The 12536-nt window shown below is 45.6% G+C and overlaps 1 protein-coding gene across 1 annotated transcript; it reads right to left on the bottom strand.

Moving 5' to 3' along the window:
* Window positions 1-905: 905 nt before the first annotated feature.
* On the bottom strand, window positions 906-3687 carry LOC146200518 (uncharacterized). Its single transcript, XM_084592955.1, has 2 exons — window positions 3566-3687; window positions 906-1624 (listed from the first exon to the last, which is right to left on the bottom strand). Exons 1-2 carry the CDS (start codon window positions 3682-3684, stop codon window positions 1000-1002), a joined length of 744 nt encoding a protein of 247 aa, XP_084449081.1. The 5' UTR covers window positions 3685-3687; the 3' UTR covers window positions 906-999.
* Window positions 3688-12536: the final 8849 nt, after the last annotated feature.

Below are 12536 nucleotides of genomic sequence, written 5' to 3'. Positions count from 1 at the left end.
GTGGATAGCAACTGCAAATATGTGCTATTTGATGTGGGTGCAGAGGGAAGAAATAGTGATGGCGGTACATTTAAGAAGAGGGATTTCGGAATAGCACTGACAAATGGAACGCTTGATATTCCTGAAGTTGGGCGACTGCCTGGAACCAGCCTGACAGCTCCATACGTCTTTGTCGGCGATGAAGCTTTTCAGTTGAGAAAAGATTTCATGCGGCCATATCCTGCCAGGCACCTTGAGGATGAAATAAGAGTATTTAACTACCGACTAAGTAGAGCAAGGTATGACCTCATGCTATTTTATTAGGCTTGATAAAATACTGAAAACAAGAAGCTTGCAAAAGAGGTAAAGAAACCTTTAACCTTCTTTGTTTCCAAGGATGTGTATTTCATTTTACAGACGATGTGCCGAAAATGCATTCGGGATCACCGCGGCCAGATGGCGTATTCTGTTAAAATCATTGCCCTGCTGCCAGAGAATGTGGACTATGTCGTGAAGGCTGCCTGTATGCTGCACAACTTCCTCACTGTTCGCAATCCAAGATCAGAAAACTTTGCGGATAGGGAAGACAGCTTTGGAAACGTTGTGTCGGGTCACTGGCGGCAAGGCATCCAAGCGGTGCTGGCCAATGATGCACAGCCTCACTTCTTCCCACTGGAAGCGACACAGGCACGAAATTACCATGCCAGTGCTTCTGCTGCCCGGAATCTGTTTGCTGCATACTTTTGCAGCAAGGCTGGAGAGGTTCCCTGGCAGGGGGAGCAGCTGCAGGTATCTCCAAGGAGAAAGCCTTGCAGCGAGTGAACCAGCAGCAGTGCCATTCATGCCAATGAAGGTAAGCTATATTTACAGCAAGAGTACATATTGGGTACCTCCAAACGCTCGAGTTACTTTGAGCTGTGGTGGTGCCCCAGAAAAGATGACAATACAGAATGTGCGATTGAACTAAACCATTACATATCATAAGCTTCACAAGTTTGACCGAACAAACACACATCACTTCTATTGAGCTGGGAACAGGTCGAACACTTCGAGCAGTTTTATCCGTAGGCCATTTTGGTACTCTCGGGGAACCCTTTTTATCATCTTTGCAATGGTCATCCCGAATAAATCACATTCGTCGTATTCATCGGGAGATCGCAGCACATTAGTGACGTTTGCAACTTGAGCGAGAATCGAATTTTCATCTAATGCTGCTCTCTTTTTACGTTTTCCATATGCAGATGTCGATGGTGCCCGTGATGCTGGTGCTCCCTGTGATGCCAGTGCTTCCTGTGATGCTTCGTCCCATTGTGACGCTTCGGGCACTTGTGACGCTTCGGGCACTTGTGACGCTTCGGACACTTGTGAAGCTTCGGGAACTTGTGACGCCACACGTTCCAGCAACTCCACACATTCACGGGATGTGGAGTCCTGGAACTGCCGTGATGCTGACGATGAGTCAGTTGTTGACGTGTGATGGCTGGTGGGTGATGTGCCTTCCAACAGTGATGGCACATCTTCAAACTGTTCCCTGTCGTCTGTTACTAGCAGTATGCTTTGTTGACTGCACTCCTCTAGACTGCTTAGCTCTACCTGGACAGCAGGGCAGTGTTTGCGTGCCCTTTTTGTGAAGTTTCCAGAGGTCCTGCAAACAAGAATATGTATGCACACCATGAGCTGGGTCTTCAAAATGTTTGCTGCACTGTGTTGATGTATTTCCATCTGATACAAACTGTCGTTTTAAAATTGTCAATTTGAAACCTGTCCTGAAGTGTTTACTTTCAAATGCATGTGGGTAGGAAACGGGGTATATGAATTTCAACATACAGTGTGTATGCGCTAAGGTAAACAGAGTATACTTGCTATCTCATTACCTAACCCGAAAGAATTTTGTGCATTAGAGTGAAAGCATATTAGAGTGTATTAGTGTAGCAAGAAAACAACTTATGATGTGTTTGTTGGTAACTAGTCATGATTCAAAGTGAGCATCAAGCCCTCAGTTGTGCAGAATTAAGGAATTTCTGTGATTTGCATATGCCAGACATTTCATTCAAGCGCACTAGTCAAAAACAAAGGTAAACTGTCTGCTTTTAGCCTTGTGGTACAGTTAAGTTACTGTATATGAATGAAATTACTAGAAGAATCAATGCGACTTGTGAACCGAATACTTTGTGTGTGCATTACAAAAGTTTTGTACTTCACTCATAGGTTAAAATGTAGCTGCCGTGTAATGGCTTTGTCTTTCATATTCTTTTCTGTGTCATTTCTTTACGAAGTGAATATATGTATTATGCATCAGATTTGGTTTTTTATGGACACTGCACATGTGCACTTTTTTTTTAATACTCTGAGTGCATTACAAAAGTTTTGTACTTCACTCATAGGTTAAAATGTAGCTGCCGTGTATATGGCTTTGTCTTACATATTGTTTTCTGTGTTGTTCCTTTACGAAGCGAATATATGTATCATGCACCAGATTTGGTTTTATGTGGACACTGCACATGTGGACTTTTTTTTTAATACTCTGTGCATTACAAAAGTTTTCTACTTGATTTATAGGTTAAAATGTAGCTTCCGTGTATATGGTATTGTATTTCATATTGTTTTCTGTGTTGTTCCTTTAGGAAGCGAATATATGCATTATGCACCAGATTTGGTTTTATGTGGACACTGCGCATGTGGACTTTTTTTTTTAGTATACGTGGTGTGCAATTCAGAATGTATTATATTCGTTATATCATCACTGCAATGCTGTTTCCATTTTGAACATGTCATGTAGCACAAGCAAACAAAACATTTGCAGTGCCAAAAAATAAGCTGCAAGCACTGACGCGTAATATGAAAATGTTCTGCAGGGATACTTATTTGATTCCTTGTTCAGTATATGCCCCTTAACATGCATATATAGGAGACCTGTTGTCAAGTTTTTCAGATATGTGACGTGCTCATCAAAGTTCATATTGCTGCTGGTGTTAATATGTAATTAAACTTCTTTTCACCTCACTGGATATATGAAAAAAAGAATCATATTATTGCGCAGCGCTGTAGGTTGTTGAATGCACGCTACTATCTAGGATTTGAAGCACTGTTTCACTGCATTCCCCTAGGCATTTATTGACAATTCACAAACACTCATCGCTTTATACTACCTCGCCTAACTTAATTTCTGACAGCTGTTACCTAAATAAATAATTTGAAAATAGGCATCGCTTCCCAAAATTATAAGTGTGTACATCATTTCGCTCTACAACGGCTATTGAATGACGCACTGCACAAGCAGCCCAAACAATGAAATATTTTTCCTTTGAGGTGGGAAGCATTCACACATAGCCAGGCTTGTTTAGAGAGCTAGAGCTTTCGCCAGCGGGCAACGGATGCAAAACACTAAAACTGCAGGAGTCATTTCTTCAGACCACAGTTCGGCACACATTGCTGTAGCTACACAAATAATGGTCAAGCACAGTGCTCGTAGGGAAGCTAGTACAGCGCCGTTGTCACAGACAAAACAAACGGGCTACCTGCTTTCTCTGCAGTGACATATCATTCCCATTACTTCGATAGCAGCGAAAAAAATTTATCGACTTACGGTCTGCACTCCATCGTGTCCCTTAAAAACATCATCAGGGTGTAATAGGGCCACATGATTGCGCTCCCGCCGACATCGTCAGCTCCGGCGCCGCTTTTCTTACTGTCTTGCTCTGCCATAAATAGTCGGCGGAACTTGTCTCGTAGACTCTTCCAACGCTTTTGAATCATTTTTATGGCTTCTGCGATGAAAACACGAGAACATACACATCAATTTTTGTTTATGTGCGCGACATGAATAACGAACGAGCAGGTTCAGTATCTTACCTTCACGTGGGAGCCCCGGCAAAAGTTCCGCGGCCACCTCTTTCCATAAAGCCGCTGTTACAAGCTGGTTTTTGTGAAGTGCGGGGCCCGCAAGCCATAGCGGTCCCCGTTGTTCGATGGCGGCGATGAGCAGCTCGTTATTCACCTCATTCATTTGGCTGCTAAAGAAAGACGACGAGCTTCCATTGAGGTGGCGATCCGCCATGTTGCTCAAAATATGCTTGGAAGACGCGCCAGACCAGCTCCGGAAGACACAGAAGCAGGACGCCCGCTGATTGGTCGATGCTTGCACGCCGGAAATAAGGCGCGCGCTGCCGCACGTAGCGCGCGCGCCGAATATCTGGCACTGTCGGATCCGAGCGTTGTGAACGCGCTCGGCTGTGGCCGACGCGTCGCGCATGCGCAGACTTCCTCTGGCCGACGCGCGGGCCTCCAAGCGCGCAGGACGCGCGCTTCGAGGGCCTATGGAGTTGGGCCTTTAGCTTCGCTAGTTAGAGCGCTCCCTTCTCCTCCTGTCGAGCCGCGCGTCGTCATTGGCCAAGACCCGTAGAACGTTCTGGAGTTTTTTGGCATATGCCAGACTGATGAGTCAGCTTCATCGCCGGGTGATGAGAAAGACGACGACGGCGACGCGTACAAAGCTACGCGCTCTCTCGCGCGGGGGAGGAGGCTTTTCTCTCCATGCGGCGCCGCACGGGCCTCGCGCTGCGCCGACTTGATAAAGATGTGCGCCGAATTCGTCACAGTCCTACCATCTCCAATGGGGCTGACCTCCGCTATGCTAAATCAGCGCCACTACATGGCTCAGAAACAGACCCCCTGGGCTCTACACTTTTGACAAAGGCTGTACGTCTACTATCTGAGAATGCAAAGGCCTAAGCCAAGAATGTCCGCTGTTCGTGATTTATATGAAGTACATGGAAAAGAGTCTGCAATAAAGCAACCTTAGTTTTAATCTCTCGTATCAGCTAGGTGGAGCGAACTTGCAACAATCGCTTCCGTGGCTGATATATGCGAACGACATTTTTCTATTCCCAATAGCCAGGAAGAGTTATAAGCATTGGTTAATATATGCTAATACGAGGTAGATGCAGTCGGTTTTACGTTTGGCGCAATAATACGGGTCTAATGGTATTGAACGATTTCAGTGATAAAACGCTGACAATACAAGGCAGCGAGATACCAAGACTGGCAGAAAATAGGTACCTCGGAGTACGGATAAACGAAGCATAGGTACAAGAACTGGTGGGCGAGTCGGTCTGACATATCTAGTGAAGCAGTGCAATGGCATCACCCCAGTGCTAAGTGACATTTTTTGCGCCAAGCTTGACCAGGCACTCGAGCATTCGCTCATGAGCTCTACAGTTGCAAGAGTGTTCCGATATATAGATGATTACCTTATTTTACAAGACTGTGACCCGGCTAGGTTCGCTTCAGAAGTGAACTTGTGCGCGATATATTGTGAAGTGCTTTCGCCGCTGGAAATTATGCATGAAGTGGCTGAGAACGATCATATTACGTTCCTTGATCTGTCCTTATATTTCACAGACTTCCATGCATGCTGGGCATTTTGAACCTAGGAGTAAAAAGCCCTTACTTCCGTATAGCTCAGCCCATTCGAAGCTCGTGAAAAGAGGCATTGTGGCGTCATGCTTTCAAAATGCCATGAAAAATCCTGTTCACACAAGATTGATTATAGTTTCTCTAATCAGGTTGATAGACTAGCAAATGCAAAAATACCCCCTCCATATTCTGGCGTCAGTGGCAGAAGGTATTTTGAAAAAGCTATAAAAAGGGGGGCGGGGTGCAACGCTGTCCCTCATTCCAAACAAAAAAATCTGGCAGTAATACCCAATGTGCATGTTGCATCCCACAATTTGAAGAGAATAGGTAAAAAGGGTGGAGTTGATGTTTTTTCGGCTCTGTGAGAGTGAGTGGCTTGTGTGCGAGGGTAAATGGCGCAGATAAAAGATCAGAATCTGGTCACGAATGCAAGGAAAACCACAAGTATGTGTCATGCCAAGAAAACGTGGTGTATTCAGTCCCGTTGACGTGTGGTGGTTCATACATTGGCCAAACTGGCCGTTGTATAAATGATTGACTTAGGGAGCATGGAAATAACGTTAAGAACGCGGCCCGCTACATAGGTATTCACTGTCGTGATTGTTTATGTTCTCCAGTTTTCAAAAACAGCCAAGTAGTTACCAAGCACAAGGATGAACTTACACGAGAGATTATAGAAGCATCTGAAATCATGAAGCTGGGTGATAATTGTATCAGCACCCATTCCGTAGCCATCTCGTTGAAAGTGCATAACTATTTGATATCGAATAATCGCTGTACACGCGAAGCGGTTGCATGCGCATAGTGACTGGGTTGATTCTTTCCGCTCCTCGCTGTTTCTTTGTTTTTTTCTATTGTGCTAAAGTATATATATGCTAATAGCATCCGGAATAAATATTTGTTGTCAGTTCAGCGCTGTGTTTGTCCCTTTCTTCCTCTGGCCTTGTGCTGTCGCTCTGCTGCACAAGATATGTCAGACCAACTCGCCCACCCGTTCTTGTTGTACAACTTTATTTCTTGTACAAGGGGGCTCTATTTATTCGTCTTCTGTTGTTGAACCATCACGTTTCATTCCAGCTATTGCTAATGCTTCATGCAAATCGCGAACGCTTGGTTTTTGCATTCGAAAGCGGATTCTTCCTCCTGAAGTGCTGGTGTTGTTTGGAGGCTTTTTGCACTCCGTTAGCCACGGCATAAGGATGTGCAAATTTCTAAGGACCGAATGACAACGAAAAGTGAGGCTATGCAAGGATCATCTAAAGCTTCTTCTACAGTTCCGCAACGAGCCAGGTGTTTGGATACGGCAGTGACACGGAATTAGCCGCATCATCAACAGCACCACCTAGTTCATGTGACAGCAGCTTCTTCACAAGGGCTGCATCCCTCCGAGAGCTTGTACCAAGAAAACCTGGAGGGACGCTCAACCAACTGCACAATGTCGATGGAGTTTACATTCCGGAGGAAGTTCAACGAGTCCTATGCCTTGGCCTGAACTTTGCTGTTGAGCCTAAGATGAGGCCACCGGAACTACTGGCAAAGGTAAGGCGCGTGTCACGACGACCTGATGAATCAGATGCCAGTAGGTGCGTTTGGGAAGGAATTGATGTTGTGCTGCACTCGAGAGTACGTGGAATAGATTTGCCAATAGATAAGACTGTTAGGTACCTGCGCGAAAACGCTCTAGCATTGTTGACTGCAGACAAAGAAGGGGTTTTGCTTTACTTTCAAAGGATTGCTTAAAGCAAAGAGCAAGTGATGCGGTCTGCTCACTCTTCAAAGAATGCAGAAGAGCTTGCCTTGCAAAACCAAAATTAAAGGTAAAACAGTTGTGCAAACAGCTACATTTAAAGGCGCTTTTATCCTCTATTGACAAGGTCGAAAAACCTAGCCTCGACATGTTGTTTAGCGCGAAAACGCACAAAGTAGACGTGCCATTACGTGTGATCGTTTCAGAGAAAGGCACGTTGCAGAAGAGCCCGGGGAAGTTTTTACAAAATAACCTAGCTTACCTAACTATTGACGACCCTTATCAGGTAAAGAAGTCAAACGATGTAATTGAATTTCTAAAAACTGGTCAGGCCAAACCACTCCGCGCATTTTCCATTGACGTAAAAGACCTATACAGTTTTATCCCTCACAAGCTGTTAAAGTGCATTAGTGAAGCAATTGACGACTACGCAGCGGTAGCATTTCAGAATTCCTGTAGCATTTCTGCAGAAAGCTTTTTAGACCTGCTGCAAGTGTACCTTCAGGCAACCTATGCAGAATGGGAAGGCGCTGTTTTTATTCAAAAGAATGGGATCTGCATAGGATCTTGCATCGCCCCAGTACTAAGTGACATTTTTCTTGCCAAGCTTGACCGGGCACTCGAGCATTCGCTCATGAGCTCTACAGTTGCAAGAGTGTTCCGATATGTAGATGATTACCTTGTTTTATTAGACTGTGACCCGGCTAGGTTCGCTGCAGAAGTGACGACTTGTGCGCGATATTTTGGGAAGTGCATTCGCCGCTGGAAATTATGCATGAAGTGGCTGTAACGATCACATTAAGTTCCTTGACTTGACCTTACATTTTACAGACTTCCATGTATACTGGGCATTTGAAGCTAGGAGTAAAAAGCCCTTACTTTCGTATAGCTCAGCCCATTCGAAGCTCGTGAAAAGAGATATTGTGGCGTTATGCTTTAAAAATGCCATGAAAAAATCCTGTTCACACAAGATTGATTATATATTCTCTAATCAGGTTGATAGACTAGCAGATGCAAAATACCCCCTTCATATTCTGGCGTCAGTAGCATAAGATATTTTGAAAGAGCTAAAAAAAGGGAGGGGGGGGCAACGCTGTCCCTCATTCCAAACAAAAAAATCTGGCAGTAATACCCCATGTCCATGTTGTATCCCACAATTTGAACAGAATAGGTGAAAAGGGTGGAGTTGATGTTTTTTCGGCTCCTGTGAGACTGAGTGGCTTGTGTGCGAGGGTAAATGGCCCAGTTAAAAGATCAGAATCTGGTCACGAATGCAAGAAAAACCACAAGATGAAGTGTGTATCATGCCAAGAAAACGTGGTGTATTCAGTCCGGTTGACGTGTGGTGGTGCATACATGGAGCATGGAAATAACATTAAGAACGCGGCCTGCCACATAAGTATTCACTGTCGTGATTGTTTATGTTTTCTAGTTTTCAAAAACAGCCAAGTAGTTACCAAGCACAAGGATAAACTTACACGAGAGATTATCGAAGCATCTGAAATCATGAAGCTGGGTTGATAATTGTATCGGCACCCCTTCCATAGCCATCTCGTTGAAAGAGCATAACTATTTGATATCAAATAATCTTTGTACACGCGATGCGGTTGCATGCGCATAACGACTGGGTTGATTCTTTCCGCTCCTCTCTGCTTCTTTGTTTTTTTCTATTGTGCTAAAGTATATATATATATGCTAATAGCATCCGGAATAAATATTTGTTGTCAGTTCAGGGCTGTGTTTGTCCTTTTCTTCCTCTGGCCTTGTGCTGTTGCGCTTCTTCACTAGAGAAAGATAGGTATCGTAAAAAAAAAAATATGACCGATTTGAATAGTTCATCAAATACGAAGTAGGTGCGTAGAACCGCTTATCAGCGTTATACCTTTCATGTATTACCACACATCTGCGATTTGCACACTCTTCAATATCTTCCCTCAGCTCAAGCAAGAGGTGGCCAGCAGCCACAAAGACAAACAGCATCGACGGTTGCGCTTCCAATACAAACAATACACACACCTAACGCATCGATTCACAGTGGCGGAAAACGACCAGAAAGCTTACCACTATGCATGTAAGGAGGCAGGACGGAGAAATAAAGATCATTAAACGACAGGTAAAAACCACAAAGGCCAAAAACTGGAATATCTCAATAGAAAAGATCCACAGTAATGGTAGTATGAGACGAAAATGGGTTATGTTCGAGCAGGGCTTGTTCGGGCCCTCAGTCCGGGACTCCTTTGGCTCGAATGTCTGTGGCCGCGCGCATTCGCTTCTACTTTGTGCAAAATTGTCGTATACGATTGCTGCTCCTTATCGCAAAAGCCTGCGTAGGCTTTAAATTTACCTTTGCCCGCACCCGCAGGCATTGTGCTTTGCGGCCATTGCCGAGCACGTTTGCTGCTTTTTTCCGACGCTGAGTTATTTGGTTCTTTGGGGGTGTTATTCAGGCCAATAAAGCGATAATTTCCTCCACTAGGAAACCCATCAGACCGCTTGTCTGCTGCCACTGGTGTTATCACAAGCACGTGACAGCATTTCTAAACCGCCAAAAGGAGGCCGTGAGTAAAAGGTCAGGTTCTTCTCGTTCTTGAAATCTTCCACACCTCTGCAAGGTGCTCCTCGATTCGGCAGGCGACGTGCGGTTCACACACAAACACACAGAGACGTAGGACAATGTAGTTGCAGTAACAAAACGAAAATTAACTTCATACGACACAAACACAAGATACAGAAGACTTGTTTACACGAGGCAGTGAGACGACACACTTTACAAACGAGACTGGGCAAAAGACTAACTGCAAATTGAGCGCATCGCTCTTTTTACGAGTTCTCAGTCGGGACCTGCCTGCTACGCTATCTTCTCCGAGCGAGGATCAAACTGAAATCAGAACCAGAACCGTCGATGGCTGCGCGGCGCGCTCTTAAATAGCCAGCGCAGAAGCTTCTAGGCGCGGAGGAGGAACGGAAAACAGCTTATCAGTGCCAAAGCTATGCCTCCCCCCTCGGCCCTCTGGAGAGGTCTCGAATTTACTGGAACGTGGACAGCACGCGCGGCCCTCTCGCGCGAAGCGAGGAGGAGGGCCGGGACCGTGCGGGGGAATGCACGCGTGACTCCGCCCATGACGACGAGGGTGAGGAGGCGCAGCGCGGTGGCCTAGAGTACGTAATCGGTCGCGTCGCGTTCTCGAAGCTTCCATCGCCATTCCATCGCCATTTTATGCGGCGCGCGCGCCGAAACAATAAAGGGCCACCGCGGCCTTACACCGTGTTTAAGGCGGTGTAAGGCCGAAAGGCGGAAAGCTATAAGATTCCGTGCCTAGTGCCGTCGCCTAACAGCAATGTATAGAGCTGTAAAGTTATTTGCTGGGCTTTATTACATCAACAGTGCAGAACAGAATGAATAAGCTTGCGATACGGTAACTGAACAATCATCCTGACCTCTGAGTGATTTCCTTCAAATGATCCCTTATCCTAATTCTGGCTGAGTTCGAATACTGTTCGAATGAGCTGCTCGCGGTCATAAAATGGCATTTACAATCTATTATTGCTTTATCATAACCGCCATTTAAGAAGATTGTCCTATGCGCGTATTTATTGCAAATGCATTGAACATGCTGCCATCCCAGCAAATGTAAAGTCCACATGAATAACCAAAACGATTTCTTTCTGATTAGAGGCGTAAAAAATTACTGCCTTCTTATCTCCATAACAAATGTTTACCACAGCCAATGTGCGCACTGTCGGCTACTTGATTTCCAAAGATAAGGCTAATAAATATGATTTCATAGCTATGCCCTTCCCAAGCTCGGTAAATTGGTCTTTCGGAAGCTAAAGTGACTTTAGCGGAAGCGAGCAACCAGCACTTTATTTAACGAGAAAGAGGGAGAGTGGGAGAGAGAGAGACCTTTATTATTTATAATGTTTGGCAGTAGCCAGGTGTCGATGTCCCTTGTCCAGGGCTGCGCTGGAGGCAGCTGACCTGCGGACTACCTAGATGATCCAGACTTGTTTAGCGAAAATATCAGCTGCATACTCCATTATTAGGGTCCGTACTCTCAGTTTGCGTCGTTATCAAATGTGTCGCTATCCCCTCGAATCATCTGATTGGTAGGAACGCCGGAAACAGAACTGGTAGCTACTTCCTGTTCCGGTGATTCCACCAATCAGATGACTCGAAGTCAGTGAGATCGCAGCAGTTTCGATAACGACGAAACTCAAAATATGAGCCAAGCTCTCAGACACTGTGACGTGCAGTATGAGGCCGCGGCGTAGGTTTATGTATGCAACGTCCGCCTTTGTGCGTCAGTCGTTTACTGCACCCGGCAACACTGAGCTAAAGGTTTGGTTTGGTTTGTGGAGTTTAAATTCCCAAAGCGACTCAGGCTATGATTGACGCCGTAGTGGAGGGCGCCGAAAATTTCGACCATCTGGAGTTCTTTAACGTGCACTGACATCTCACAGCACACGGACGCCTTGCTTTTCGCCTCCATCACAAAAAGCATAAAGGCTATCAACCTTTTTACTATGCTGCGGTAAGGAATCATTCCCCTGCAGTCTCTACGCAGTTATCTACAGCTGTCCCTTAATTTTGAGCTACCTGTAAAGTCTCGGAAGAGCGACCTAGAGCGCCACACTGAAGTGCTCTTCTATTCATGCTCCATTCTGTCTGCCGCATGTCAGGTCATATAAAGCAAAGCCAGGCACTCTCTCTATGAGCTAAAGAAACGCGCCAGCAGTAATGTGCCAGCCGGGACTGCAAGACGATCCCCGACCAAAGCGGCTGCATTCCTATGGAGAAAAAGCGCGAAGAACCCCCGTTTCATGATCGGCTTATAGTTTCGATGAACGAAGGCCGGTGGAAAAGTATACATTATCACTTTTGTGAAATTGCTTACATCGTTGAAGTTAGTCAGGTCGATTCTTTACTCCACGCCCCACGTAGAGTCGCGGATGGTACTTTGAATAGCCCATTGCCAACACATTTGCGTGCGCTGCGCTCGAGGGCGGACCAACACGCCATCACGAATGAAGAGAAAGCACGAAAGACGTTTGTAACTTAGCGAAACATGCAGTTGTGCATCACGAGTGCTATTTGACAAAGCGGAAGAGGAAGTACCAACCCAACAAGAAATAAAGAAGCGAGCGAAATTACCTTGCCGGCCTTCGGCTAATTGGCGAATCGAACGCCGTGGGAAGTTGCGGGGCAGAAGGCAGGCAACAATCTTCACAAAATTGCGTTACTTTTGGCTTATTGAGGGGCTTCAGGCTAGACTCTCCTACGTGCGCTCTCCACAATTTCCCCACTACCAGGCTTGCTATCCTGCGCGGTGCAATGCATACGCATTTATGTGGGAAGGCAGATTTCATAGTCACTCAAAGGGCATCCTCGTGGAAT

Source organism: Amblyomma maculatum, chromosome 2, assembly GCF_055883805.1.
Source record: "Amblyomma maculatum isolate TAMU_Amacu chromosome 2, ASM5588380v1, whole genome shotgun sequence".
Taxonomy (NCBI): Eukaryota; Metazoa; Arthropoda; class Arachnida; order Ixodida; family Ixodidae; genus Amblyomma; species Amblyomma maculatum.
This window is presented reverse-complemented; position numbering and strand designations above follow the sequence as displayed.

Coding starts and splice junctions, on each gene's coding strand:
- LOC146200518 (XM_084592955.1), bottom strand. CDS start 3,684: ATGGCAGAGCAAGACAGTAAGAAAAGCGGCGCCGGAGCTGACGATGTC. Junction 1,625..3,565: donor GACACGATGGAGTGCAGACC/GTAAGTCGATAA, acceptor TCTTGTTTGCAG/GACCTCTGGAAACTTCACAA.